The sequence below is a fragment of the Diaporthe batatas genome, assembly GCF_019321695.1.
Source record: "Diaporthe batatas strain CRI 302-4 chromosome Unknown Contig00003, whole genome shotgun sequence".
Lineage (NCBI taxonomy): Eukaryota > Fungi > Ascomycota > Sordariomycetes > Diaporthales > Diaporthaceae > Diaporthe > Diaporthe batatas.
In genome coordinates this window covers 6,256,829-6,270,433 of record NW_025408550.1, presented here as the reverse complement: position 1 = coordinate 6,270,433, position 13,605 = coordinate 6,256,829, and the positions used below count along the sequence as shown (strand labels likewise).

At 56.9% G+C, this 13,605-nt stretch overlaps 4 protein-coding genes across 4 annotated transcripts; 3 read left to right on the top strand and 1 right to left on the bottom strand.

Annotated features, from left to right (window-relative positions):
- Positions 1 to 398: 398 nt before the first annotated feature.
- Positions 399 to 2,546, top strand: KVR01_003911 (uncharacterized protein; the record flags this gene model as incomplete). The annotated part of the gene is made up of 4 exons (XM_044789781.1): positions 399 to 411; positions 803 to 819; positions 936 to 959; positions 1,044 to 2,546. 4 exons carry the CDS (start codon positions 399 to 401, stop codon positions 2,544 to 2,546), a joined length of 1,557 nt encoding a protein of 518 aa, XP_044648926.1.
- A 567-nt stretch (positions 2,547 to 3,113) lies between these two features.
- KVR01_003774 (uncharacterized protein) lies at positions 3,114 to 4,305 on the bottom strand (the record flags this gene model as incomplete). Its single annotated transcript, XM_044782175.1, has 3 exons — positions 3,114 to 3,212; positions 3,267 to 3,910; positions 4,020 to 4,305. 3 exons carry the CDS (start codon positions 4,303 to 4,305, stop codon positions 3,114 to 3,116), a joined length of 1,029 nt encoding a protein of 342 aa, XP_044648789.1.
- A 406-nt stretch (positions 4,306 to 4,711) lies between these two features.
- On the top strand, positions 4,712 to 7,135 carry KVR01_003515 (uncharacterized protein). The gene is made up of 4 exons (XM_044794583.1): positions 4,712 to 4,877; positions 4,997 to 5,224; positions 5,385 to 5,517; positions 5,622 to 7,135. Exons 1-4 carry the CDS (start codon positions 4,858 to 4,860, stop codon positions 5,748 to 5,750), a joined length of 510 nt encoding a protein of 169 aa, XP_044648530.1. The 5' UTR covers positions 4,712 to 4,857; the 3' UTR covers positions 5,751 to 7,135.
- A 4,878-nt stretch (positions 7,136 to 12,013) lies between these two features.
- KVR01_002876 (uncharacterized protein) lies at positions 12,014 to 12,943 on the top strand (the record flags this gene model as incomplete). The annotated part of the gene is made up of 3 exons (XM_044788203.1): positions 12,014 to 12,441; positions 12,494 to 12,807; positions 12,864 to 12,943. 3 exons carry the CDS (start codon positions 12,014 to 12,016, stop codon positions 12,941 to 12,943), a joined length of 822 nt encoding a protein of 273 aa, XP_044647891.1.
- Positions 12,944 to 13,605: the final 662 nt, after the last annotated feature.

The window sequence follows — 13,605 nt, the reverse complement described above, 5'->3', positions numbered from 1 at the left end:
GCCAGGAGCCCCGGACGGACATCCCTCGGACGTCGTCATTGCGCTACGGCGCTGCTTACCTGCCACCCAAGGTATCTACAATCTACACAGTCCCAGTCCCGCACGCCGTGTTTCACTCGGCACCAACAGCCACCGACGGCTCCGTCATCCGGCCCTCCCGGAGGTCTGGGGACCAAGAGCCTGCCTGGCCTGGCCTGGACTGGACTGCCGCCAGCCTCCTACGACACATACGGATATTAATGCCTCTTCGTTTCGGCAGCCTTGCTGCACCTGTTATAGCTGCCTTGCCATAATAAGCCCCAAAAGGGGGCCGGGGCCCTTTCTCGCTGGCGTTGGCGTCCGCCCGTCCTTGCGCCTGCATCTGCACTTGAGCTTATCCTGACAGCAGCCAGCCAGACATGGCACATCTCAGTAAGCTCAATGTCAAGCTCCGTCATCTGCCATTTCCCTGGGTGAGACAGGGTGAATCAAGCGAAGGGAGCGCTGCTTGCTGTACCACCGATTGCCATTGCTGCCATTGTTGCCAATTGCTGCCAGTGCTGGCGCTCCTTCCCGCTCACTCGTCTCACCTCACCCGCCTCACCCGCCTCTTCTTCTCTTCTTATCCCTCACCCCAGCCTCGTAGTACCCACCCAACACCTACCCTCCCTCTTAGATTGACCCAACTCGTGCTTCTTCACACACCCGCCTTCGGGACCCAGACCCACCACCCATGCACGACAATTTCACCTGCTACATGCTCATAGCTACTCGTTTTCGCCTGGGGCTATGGCTTGGACTAACGTCAAAAACCTCCCGCTAGTCAACAAGGCTCGGAGGGTGAGTCTATCAAAATCCCTTGCACTACTTCACGATACGTCTCCGCCAAAAGGCGACAGCCTCAGAACAATACCACTATTTCGGAAGACTACCATTGGCTAACTCATAACCCACAGCCCAAATTCGACGTACATCTCAAGGCACGTGAACTCTGCCCTACATGGCAGGGCTACTACTTGCTGCCTTTTAATTGCCTTCGGCCACGATAGCTGACAATCCCCAAGATCTACGACCTCAATAACGTACCCTTGGTCCAGGGCGTCTCGCTCATAAAATGGCATCTACCACACTCTATCCATGGCGAGCACCGCGGGCGGACTGCCAAGTGCCCCATCGCCAACCACCGCGTAGAGTACGGCTATGGCAAGGTCATCCCCGTGCGCATCGGCATCGACAAGAACAACAACCTGTCCGAGTGCCTGATCGAATTCGAGGTCCTGCAGGAGTTCAGCACCCACGGCGTCACCGGGAGGACCGAGACCATCACGCTAGGTAAGGTGGCTTTGAACCTCAGCGAATACGTCGAGGAGAGCGAAACCGTGGTGCGCGAGGCACCGTTCCGGAGTCGGGGCCCCAGTGTCGGCAGCAACACAAAGGGCTCTGCTGGCAACGATAACTCTTCGTCACACACACGGAAGAGAAGTAGTCTGTCACAACACACACCCGTCACCCCGGACTCGGCCGGCAGCCCCAAGTCCACAGCAGAACCCTCGAAATCGAACTCCAATGACGTCCCAAACAACAACAAGGCTCCCTCGATAAACGAGCCTGCCCCAGAGCAGCATGTCGATGATGGTGTCATTCGGCGCTACTTGATGCAGGACTCCAAGATCAACAGCACCCTCAAGATCGGCGTTCTCATGAAGCAGGTAGACGGCGAGCGCAATTTCTCAGCACCGCCGCTCAAGACAGCCGCCGTGTTCGGCGGCATCGCAGGCATGGTGGCCGAGGCAGCTAGCGGGCCCGGCGGGGCGGTAGCAGGGCCGGACTCGGCGGCTGCCGAGTTCGGCCACTTCAACCTGCAGGACGACGCGCAGGACCCGAGCGGCGGCAACCTGGGCGCGCAGTTCTCGCTCGGCAAGAACAACGGCAAATCGCGCGATGTCTACGAGCTGCAGGACATGTACCGCCGCGCGCTGGCCGCCAGCTGGGCGTGCCAGCCCGGCGAGCTCCCCGCCGACGAATGCATCGAGGACATCTTTGAGGGCGGCGACGGCTTCGGCGAGCCCGACGGTGGCTCGCCCGTCGCGTCCCCCACCGCTGCGGGTGACGTCACGCCCAGGGGCCACCATAGCCACCGCCGCTCGCGCCTCTCACTGTCGCGAGCCGCCGGCAGGTTAGGTTTCAAGCGCGAGGACAGCGGGAGCGCCGGCGACGACGAGTTCCTGCGGCCTAGCGACAGGCGCGGGGTCGGCGGGCAGAAGAGGCACCACTCGCGCCACGGAAGCGGGGAGAGCGGGCACACGGTGACGGGCAGGCATGAACACGCGCCGTCACATCACGGCGGGCCGCGTGCACCGAGCGGGCACAGGCGAGATGGGAGCAAGGATAGCGGGAGGCCGCCGAGCTCGGCGGGCATGCGCGGTCGGAGCGAGAGCCTTTCGAGCCTGGCTGCCACGATTGAGAGCGAGAGGGGCAGGAGCGGGTTCAAGAGCGTGAGGGAGGTCAACGAGTTCGACGTGCGGGAGGACATGGTTGCCTGGAAGCTGCCTGAAGCCGTCTCTTGAAAGCAGCCCAGGCGGCGCCACGTTTGCATACCTATATATACATTGTAATAGAGATCACATCCGTCTCTTGGGCGGCAGGTTAACAAGGGGTATTGCTCCCAAGGTGGCTTCTTTGATTTGCATGACACTGAATCTGGGCTCAATGCCTTCCCTGTTCCGTATTATTTGTTCCTTGGCCCATTGGTTGTCCAAGCTCTTTACGGCCGCTCCTGGCGTCTATTCAACCTCCGAGACGCCTCCGACCTTAGGCGAACGCTCACCTACTGGCGGCTCGATTATTTGGTGATGGGAATGTAGGGTATAGTCAGCGAAAACGACCTAGCATCTGTAGCAATAGCCGAGACAGCCTGGGACGTTCCAAGCCCCCGTTTCCTTGCCTGTGGTGCGCCTATGAAATCCCAATCCGGGCTTCCAGAAGACAGTAGGCCTACCGGGAATTGGATCTCAAGGTGCAAAACCCCAACGGCATCACGGGTCCACAGTGTTGAGGATTCCGGGTCCCAGGCCGAAGTATCAAAACTGGTCAGAGCATTGTGAGAGCTGTGAGTGAGCAGACCACTGGCAGCTCTATTTGGGGTGTTCCTTCTCCCATTCCTCAAAGTCGCGCTTGATGAGTTCGCACTCCTTCTTAAGATGCTGGAGCTGCTTCTCGTAATCCTCGACGATCTGTGAAAGCCGGTTAGTTTCAAGTGTCCCGGGGCACGAATGGCGGAGTCTAACCTTTTTGACTCTGACCTCCACTTCCTCACCCAGGCTCTGGTCCTCGCCCAGCCCCTTCTTCTGGAGCTCCGACTGCAGGATCTGTGCTCTCTCCCTGAGCATTATCAACCGACTCCATAGCTCCTCCAGCCTCGCGTTGACTGCTGGGTCCTGGACGCTCTTCTCCATGTTCTCCAACTTGATCCTCAGCTCGTCCTCGTCGCCCGAAAGCGCGTAGCCCCTGTTTCGGAGGACCTGCACTTTCCTGGCAAGAACCAGGGTCCGCCGGCGCAGAGCATCATGTTTCCGCCTCGCGTTGATTGTCCGCACACTCCACTCCAGGTCATGTTTCGACAGGATCGCATCGAGGCAGTTGTTGATCTCGTGCAGTCGCTGGTTGAATCGGCCAATCGCGACACGCTGCGCCTTGAGCCGCTCCGCAACAGCCTCAAAGCCAGAAGCCAGCACGGGCATCAGGCCCGGTGCGGGCTTGTTCTGTAGTGCTTCCTCCCATTCTTTGGCGTTCTCGTGCTCGCCGGGGTGGTAGAAGGGTATGTGGGCGTCGTCGACTTTGTTGTAGAAATAGTATTTGAATACACAGTCTGGCTGTTTTGGTTGCCATTTGGCAAGGACCAGCTGCATCTGTTCGGGGATGGATTTGCCATCTATGTGATCCGGTCGCAAGTTAGCCATTTCTGGTGGCCATGTACCACATATGTATGATCAGAATGCAAATATGCTCTGATGGACGGTCGTAGAAGGAAGTCAACATACAAGGTTGAGGTTGAGTGCCAGGCTGAAATGCCGAGTTGGCAGCTTGGTTATTCTGTTGTTGCCCAAAGATGGACTGGCCGAGAGGAGCCTGTTGCTGTTGCTGCTGCTGCTGTTGTTGCTGCTGCTGCTGCTGCTGATTGTTCGCATTGTTGTTCTGGCCAAAGATGCTTTGCATCGGCGCAGGTTGCTGTTGCGTTGCTGTTGACTGCCCAAAAGGGTTCGCTTGCGCTTGCGTGTTCGTAGTACCGCCACCGAACAGCGACGAGCCGCCGCCAAATAAAGACATCGCGATACAGGGCAGCGAGTGCTTATTCCCAGGTCGAAGCGGGATGGACAAGTCGTAGGCAAAAGGATATCAGCGGGGGGAGGGGGGTTGTCGCCCACGCCGGCGAGCTGGACAAAAAACAAAGGGCTATCAACACATTCCCGCTGCGCCGACCGTAACAGAGAAGCAAAAATGGCGTGGATCGGATGATAATTTGCACACAAGAAATGTGTTACTGTCCTAGAAAGACGTTTCGCAGGCGGCTCACGATACAAAGAGAGCGCGTGGGCCAGGTATCAGGTGTCGCTGCGGCAACTTGGATGGTCGAGAGCGCGTCTCCAGCTGCTCGAAAAAGTCCAGTTCCCTCACAATTGCGTCCCGGACTGCCAGAGCTTGGGCTCACGCGCGGGCAGGCAAGGCCGCCGGCCCCACATCAGCACATGCACTGGCCAATCAAGCAGTGCCTCATTCGAGTTGCTAAACCTCACCCAACTCCCGGCACCGCCAACCGTCGTCATTAAGCCGCGGACCTCGACACTTTACAGCCTCATCCCGAGCCGAAACAACGCAGAGATGGCGTCACGAAACCCCCAGTAGGTCAATTGGTTCCTTTATCGGCCACGGGACATTGAACCAGCGTTCGAGTGCCTCTCCAGCCCCAACACAGACGCTCTGAGCATCTCGAAACGGCCTGGCTAACTGTCAACCACAGATTCAGTGAGAAGCATCTCATCGACACAACCCCCCTGCCCGCCTCGATCCCCAAGGTCAAGGAGCTCGGCGCCAGCTCCGCCCCCCTCCAGTCAGCTTCTTTCTTCATCGGTGCCCGGTGCAAGGACTACAACGATGATTTCATGAAGTGCAAGACCGAGAACCCCGGCAAGGGCGAATTCGAATGCTTGAAGGAGGGCCGGCGGGTCACCCGATGTGCGAGGAGCGTGTACGTGCTACAGGTTTATCGGAAATTCCATCCATCAACTCCGGAGCGGGCTCACCTATGCTGGTTGGGCTGTCCATGGGCGCAGTGGTGGCAGCGACATGAGCATCCGGATAGTTGTCTGCCTTATATCATAGGAGTCGCTGGCTGACATGCACGGCAGTATTGAAGACATCAACAAGTCTTGCCTTGAGGAGTTCCGCGCCCATTACGAGTGCCTAGACAACAACAACCAGCAGTTGTGGCAGTGCCGGCCAGCTGAGTGGCGCCTGAACAAATGTGTATTCCACAACCTGGTGCGTTGCCCACAACACCCACGATTCTTTTGACGACAGACTCGAACCCTGGCGCACTATTACACCTTGTCTTTTTGTATTTACTTACCTCGTGTGCTTCACAGAAACTCGAGAAGACCATCCCAGACGCCGCTGGCAAGATCCCCGTACACCAGCGAGCACAACAGATATACGCACACGCACCGATCCCATTCCAGCCACATGCCAAGTATGATGACGCCAAGTCGTCATAGGAATGGCCAACATTTACACTGCTAGATCGAGTGGGCGTTGGTCGACTGCAATGGACGAGAGTACCATCTCGTGGACACAGAAAGTGTGTACATACTCTAGAAATGGCGAGAGTCGAAAGAACACGGAAACTTTGGCAACTTTTAGGACCCAATCACTGGCTCGCACATTGCGACGCGACGGTTCTGGTCTTCGGCTTCCTCACGCTGGTCTAAAAGACAAGGTGAATTTCCCGGTGACGCTGCTGGTGAGGACCCAAGGGCGACAATTCCGCCAGATTTCTAGGAGTTTCTGTACCCCGTTCGAAAATGGCAAAGAAAATTAGAGTGGCTTCCACGGCAGCATCGAGCCACGCGCATGCTCAGTGACAGTGTGTAGAACCAAGGCAGTCCCAAATCAACATCGAGCGCGAGGTGTGGTGATTCAGCGATCTCCTCACTCGTGGTCAACCCCCGGACCACTCGGACGCGAACAAGTACGGTACGACACGCGTCTGGGTCTAACTTGATGTTCGTGCGAGACCGGCTGGATATGTTTGGGTATGTACACCAATAAGGGAACATGAGCGCAGGAGAATCTGGGTCGTATTTTCTTGCATGTACTTTTGACTGCTTCTCGCGTAGCCCTTCTCTTTGTGTATGTCACAGCATCGGAGACACCACCATAAGGGGAGAAGGCTGCGGCTACCTGCCGTAGCCACGTCCAAACACATATTGCAGGCCTCGGTCCAGACCACGTTACGCTCGTGTGCGCTGAAAGGTCGTAACAATCAGCACGCGCTTGCCACCAACCCTCTCGACTTGTTCCAATCTAAAACACATAAGCCCCCTCTCTTAGCCCTCACTTCCCAAAGTCGCTTCCAGATCCCAGAGGGACGGACATAGACCCCCAAACCAGAAGCCTTGTCTCTCCACCCCCCGAGACAAGACGGCTAGACCTGACAGACGGGCATGGGTTGACGTTGCTAGGCGGCTGGGCACCAATCGAAACATTGTCCCAGCCAGCCAATCTGTCTGAGCCAGCCAGCCAGTATCTTGTCTTGTTTATCCCCGCATCTACAATCGGATGAACACACACTCGTGCGACCGAAACAGCTGAACCAAGAACCCCCCCACCCGCGCGCTGTATTTTCCAAAAGGTGCTCCTTCGGCACCCGAGGCGACCGGAAGCCGGCATCGTCATGCGCAGCGTTCACAGCATGGTGAGGCAAGCCACGAGGCGGCAGTCCGAACCAGGCTGTCACCTTTCGGCCGTGAGGGACGGTCTCTCACCTTATGGGCATTCACAGCATGTGGTTATTTGTCGGATGGGACAAAATCTAGGCATGCTGTATGAAGTTGCAACCATGGCTCCTATCCGACTTGCTGGATAGCACCGCACAGCCGGGCCGGCATGGCTTTCTGGGCAAAGACTACTGCAGACAGCCGAAGAGGATCGTGGGTCTGAGTCGCAAGTGACGCAAGGAGTTCGGGGAACCGGAAGCGATATCTAGGCACATGATTGTTTATGTGTAAGCGGAATGTGGTGGGTTGTGATGCCGTCAGCCTAGGTGGGCCTGATCCGAGGCACTGAATCTAAACAGCCCCAGAAGTGGTCTTGTATGCGTATTCAAGATGCTGGGTGATGCGGCTATTGCACTTTGCGGTACAGATTCACTCGAATTTGGGCAGTCGTGGACTGATAAACCTCATTGTGATGACTCCAAGTCAGCCTTGGGTGGGATCGTGGTCCAGAGGGATGACTGAGAGCATGAGTCTAGAAAGTTTCTCAAGCCCAGCGACCGGAGATCTGGATCAGTTGCGAGGTGCAGGATCCAAGACACCCGCTGCAAAGACGAAGATTGTGCATAATCAGCCCGATCCTTCACATGATCCCATAGCGGAGGGTCGTCCTTATAGGGACGACCAAGACAGATCCAGAAGCGTCAGATGTCTCATGCCTTACCAGGCAGCCTCGCGGAGCAGGCCGAGGGTGTTACACCATCAGAGTGATACCAGTCACATGAGAGAAGATAGGCGTCACATCCACATACTCTGCCGCTGTATGATCGAAAGATTCGGCTCCAGAAATGGTGGTTGCTGGGCCCACGAGCGGCGTGTGCTTGCCATATCAAGGAAGCGCCCCCTCCCCGTGGGGCTTATCCATGAGCAAATATCTACTCAGGTCAGTGTCACTTTACAAAGACCTCTCAAGAAGTGTTGGACCTCAGTCTTGGATCGAATGTGATCATATTGACGCACAAAGACAGGGACATAATCGCGAGGCGAACCTACGATCAGCGGGTAGGCGATTAGGTCTATTCAGGCCAGAGGTTGATCGGTCATCGAGGTGATAAAAGTATGGCTGACTGCCGGTGTCGTGTCTTTGCTGTCGTGACGCATGGCGATGAGGGAGAAAAGTCCTCAAGCGAAAGTCTGGGAAGCCCTATGGATGACGTTGATGCTCTTCTGGCGCGGTCACACAAATGCCCCCCCTCCCCCCCAAATCGAAGGCTCTTGGCCGTGCCCCTGTCGGTAATCAAAACAATGGCTGTTCAGCAACCCCAGCCAATGAGCCAGCCAGGACTGTTGTTTGAGCAGGAGTTGCGGGTTCTGACGTGATGTCACCCTCGCACTCGCAGTGGCTGCTCCTTTTTGCCAGCGAACGCCAGGGACAGAGGGTGGGTTAGTCTTTGGTGGTTTCAAGGGGCCGATGTCAATATCGATAATAAAGGAGTACCCTCGTGCTCTTCGGAGTCGGGGCAGCACGGAGGCGTAGATTGGGCCGCTGTGACCTTGGTAGCGGCATGGGTCGTCCGCTGGCCAGGAATACCGACAAGACGGTTGCAGGTCAACCTTGATTGTCGGCAAGCTGACCTGTTTGCCCGTGTGCCCTATTATGGCGGCCCTGTGGACGAGGCGATGTCTCCAATGAGCAAGTGCACCAGCGGCCCGTTCGCCTGGAACTATTGCTTTCTGAAGCAGCACCTTTTTACGAGGTGCCCCCGCCGGTCTCAGAAGGGCCCGCCCGCCCGCGCATGCCATCTGCTGTTTCGCTGATACCTCGTGCGCCGTGGACATTGCATTGGGTGCTTGGCTGTCTTCAGATACACTGGAACGCCATGGCGGGCAGCGTCACGCAGAAGGGGCCGAGAATATGTATTCGGCACAGTGTGCGTGGTCATGGTGGGTAACGAGGTGGCACAACAGGCCTCAGCCAAAGATCGCCAAGGATCTGGCGGAAGACCCAGATGAGAGGTCGATGAGAGGTCCCGCCAAAGCCAAGCACAAACTTTATCGAGGGCGAGGCTGGCGAGGTAGCTGGTGTGCGCTGTGCTCTATTCTCCGACCAACGACAAGACGTCTTGTTGCCAAGGTCGTGGAGCCCCGTTGTGGATCGTCCTGTCGCCGTGCACTCGGCGGGTGCACATCATAGCGATGCAGTTGCAGCGCAGTCCCGAGCAGAGAAAATGATCGTCCGGTAGGGGTGCCTTGGCGGGGTTGATTGGATGAACCTGGACAGAGCCGCGGGCCGGGATGGCCAGATTAGGCCCGTTTCAGGGTCGGACGTTTTAGTGGAGGGGCAACGACCGGCCGACAGTCCGTCTAGGATCCGTCGCCGCCGGTGCAGCTGTGCCTCACCTGGTTGGGACAAGTGCCCACACAGACGCAGCAGACACAGACACGCAGCGGCAGGTAGATAGATGGACAGCACGCACACATCAACCAGGCAGTCAGGCAGGCCCGCTGGTGTGATCTGCAGGTCCCCAAAGCGAGGGAACTGGGGAAGCAGGGGAGCAGGGGAGCAGGGCAGCAGGGCAGCCGCGCCCCACGTTGCCGCCCTGCAGGCCAACCCCGGCCCGTCAGGGGGCAACTGGGCTGGGCCATCTCTTGGTTGGCCGCTGGAGCCACACTAAAGCAGGGGCTCGGGAAGCGGGCCACGAGGGGGGTGTGCGTACGAGTACGGAGCATCGGCGCTCCCAGACAAAGTCCTCTTCCCCCCGCCGGGCAATGGGCAACACCACGGCCACCTGACCACCTGACCACGGGGTGCTTACTGCAATTAGATATACTGTACATTCATCTCGGCCCCTGTCAATCACCCGCGATCTGTGGTGGGCGGCGGGGGGAGAGAGATCCTCGGCAGGGTTCAAATGACCAAGGGAGGAAGTGATATTCGCCGTCAATGCCCTGAGGCCCCCTTGACCTGACCCTCCCGGCCTATTGCCTTTGATGTCAGCGATAAAACACCACGGCGCCGGCACCATGTCCAAGAGGCAGCTCTCCGGATGAGTGAGCCCCCCTGGTGCCTGGTCCCTGGTGCCTGTCATCCAAAGACCATTGCCCACAAGCCCACAAAATACGGATAGAGTGTCCATGACTCCATGCCCGACCTGCCGACCTGGCCGTTTCAATGCGAGAGGGGCGTTTCCCAGGCCCCCTGCTTGGAGCACGGCGTGGCGGAAAATGATAGAGACACCCCTTGCGCGGTCTCGCACCGCGCACCTCGCTCGCACCGCATGGCTGCCAGCCCAGCGTCTCTGCCGCAACTCGAATTGTTGACCAGGCGGGTGGCACATATCAGGAGGCAGAGGGCAATTTCTTTCTCGAAGGGTCGAGGATGGATCGGACATCAAAGGTCCAGGTCCAGGTCCAGGTCCAGGCCCAGGCACCACAGGGCTCACGGGTCAGCTGGGTCGAATAGTACTCCGTACAGTGCCTAGGTTAGTAGTAGGTAGGCAACGTAGGCTGATGATGGGCGTGAGAAGGCCCAAAACTGCCCACGCAGCTGACGACAGCCTCATCAAACCCCCTCAAAGCTGGGCAGCTTCTCCCAGACTGTCTGACTGTCTGAAGTGCCCACCAAAGGGTCCTTGCCTCGATGGTTCAGAGGTCCTTGCCCAGGTTGGGGCCGCCCCCTGGCAATCTTGGAAGGCGGGCTCCACTGGCTGGGGCAAGCGCCAACTTGCATACATGGTGCATGGCTTACAGGCAGGACAAGAACGGAAAACGGTAGACTGCAGGCCCGGGCAAAGTGCAGACTTGGGCGAGGCCGGCTTGGTCACGTTTGATGTAATGCAACATACTGTACTGTATCTACCTGCCTAGGTACCTAGGTACCTCACATTACCCAGAGAAACAGAGAAACCTTATACCTGCAGTGCATACCCACGAAACACACGCAGCCCTCTCCCTCCCTTCTTGCCTCACTCCACACAAGTCAATAGGCACAACACTTTGGGCCAGTCCGTTCCTTTTCAGAAAGAATCATCTTGAAGATCGATATCTGCATTCGCTGCTTGCCGGCCAACACGCTCTTTCCCCCCCCCCCCCCACGTCACTTGTCTTCACACCGCGGTCTAGTACCAGCGCACTCATCATCCACCCGCTTCGGTCTTTTTGAGCCTCATCTTGTCCCAGATCCCTCTCGCCTGTCCTCGACTTACAGCCATAGCCGCAGCCAGTCCTTCCTGCAGTGTCTTGTTCGTGCCCGCTTGCCCGAGCCACAAGGTCTCATACGACTGACTTGACTGACGACGCCGTCTTGTCATTCCCTCCACCGGCTCGTCTCGCCTCAGACAGACTGATCACAAGGTTTCGATCACCATCTTGAGAACTCACCCTTGACAAAAGTCCCTTTCTGAATCTGCCTGCTTCTGGAAGCCATTTAAGGACGGCCTGTAGTTCCTTTTGCCTCACCCCAGACTCCTGGATATCGCCCGCTTCATCACGACTTGGACAAACTTCACCACTAGGTACGCTCCAGCCCTCGTGCCACGCCCGGACGCTTTGTTCCCCGGCCTGCCGTGCTTTTACCACTCCACACCATCTTCATCCTATCACAATGCATTCCTGGCAGTTAGCCTTGGGCATGTTGGTCCAGCCCGTTCTCCGGACAAAGGCCGCTGGTGCCCCCAGCCGTTCTGCCGTTCCGAGGGCGAGGAACGCACCAAGCCTTGCGTGCCGCGTCGACCCTATATTCCCTGCATTCCTCTCGTCGCCAGCAAAACATTTTCCAATTCCTTGCAACGCTACAGCAAATCTCAAATAACCCTCATTTTTCTCTTTCCCAATATCATTCATTTGTTTTCACACTGAAGCCCAGCTTCAGCACATTCATTTCGGGCGCCTTCGCTCAACCTGGGCTCACACTCTTTGACTTGATCGTTTATTTACGACTCACTCACTTCCAAGTACAATCAACTGGACTAACAAATCGAAACAGCTGCCGCTCAGGTCCCACTGCACTGGCTTCCCGCCACATCACATCCGTGCAAATCGTAAAGATGAGGTCTTCACTCTTGCTGGTCACTGGCGCCTCCATCGCCGCGGCCCTGCCCAAGGTCGAAATCGTCACCGAGACTGACATTGTCTACTACACCGTCGTCCAAGAAGTCACCACCGTCCAGACCGTTCCTGCCGACAAGCCCGTCAACGTCAAGGTCGTTCCCACCACCGTCGCCCAAATCCCAGTGGTCACTGTCACCATCGATGCCGACCTCGCCGGGGCCCCGGCCAGTACCAGCAGCAGCAGCAGTGTCAAGGCTGCTGCTCCCTCAGCCCCTGCTGCTAAGCCCTCCGACCTGGCTAGCACTGCCGTCTACCACCACAACATCCACCGGGCAAACAACTCTGCGCCTGCCATGTCTTGGGGTGCCACTTACGCTGGCTATGCCGCCACTGTTGCTGCTTCTTGCAAGTTTGCGCATGACCTGTGAGCAAGAAAACCCATTCTATCAGCGCTATCTTGAGTTAACCTTTCACAGCACTCCAGGCGGTGGCGGTTACGGCCAGAACATTGCCATGTATGCGTCTACCGATGCCACCTCCTTGACTGAGGAGACGGTCATGGCCCAGGCCATCACGGAGATGTGGTACAATGGCGAGCTCGACCTGTACCCTTCCAATGCCTACGGTCAGGCCAACCCTGATTTCACAAACTTCGAGGCATGGGGTCACTACTCTCAGATTGTCTGGGTCGGCTCCACGCAGGTCGGCTGTGCTGCTCAGTACTGCGCACCTGGTACCATGAACCCCACCATGGGTGCTTGGTACAGCGTTTGCAACTACTTCCCTGCCGGTATGTTTTAAAAATTTCCCACTTGATTTGCTGACCAGAAGACTGAGATATGCTAGGAAACGTTAATGGCGCGTATGGCAAGAACGTGCTGCCGCCCACCAACCAGGCCACTGTCAACGCCAATGTTGCGGCCTAAGCGGCGATGGCACGAGCAATCATTGCAATGCGTTGGGAGGGTTCCCGGTTCTGATTCCTCCTTGGAAGCACTGTATCCCCCCAGGATAGTGTGCTTAGGTTTCCCCGTTAGCGCCACAGGCAGACGTGCAATTGCTAGTCTTCACAGATAAATCCTCAAAATTCGGATTCGTGATGGAAAGGCTGCCACATTACTGATGTTTGTTTTGCATAATTTCGTCACTGCTTGATGATTTCGTCGACATGATAGATGCCGCAATGAGGGAGAGGGAACTCAAAAAACACACATATGCCGGAGGACACTTGCATCTGCCTTCTTTCGACTTCTTTGGGCGACGAGGTCCCACAATTTCGTCAACTCTAAAACGTCGCGCATTTCTTTGTGACAGAGTCTCGGATGTGGTTCGGATCGTCGCCTCCAGTTTAGCCCTTCAGATTAGATTTCATGCACATGGTTTCTGCAAACACTTTGACGACTGACACACACTCTTTCTACTCACACCTACTTCCAATCTTGCCTGCACATTGCTGCGATAACCTGAGCACTAAGTGAGGTTGCGACTGAGTCCCCCTAGGGTATGTCGCCGCTGGTATACTTAGAGTTCACGCCAAGCCAGCGATCGCCCCCGGAAGGATTGCGGCTCAAAATTTAGCTTCGTCTGA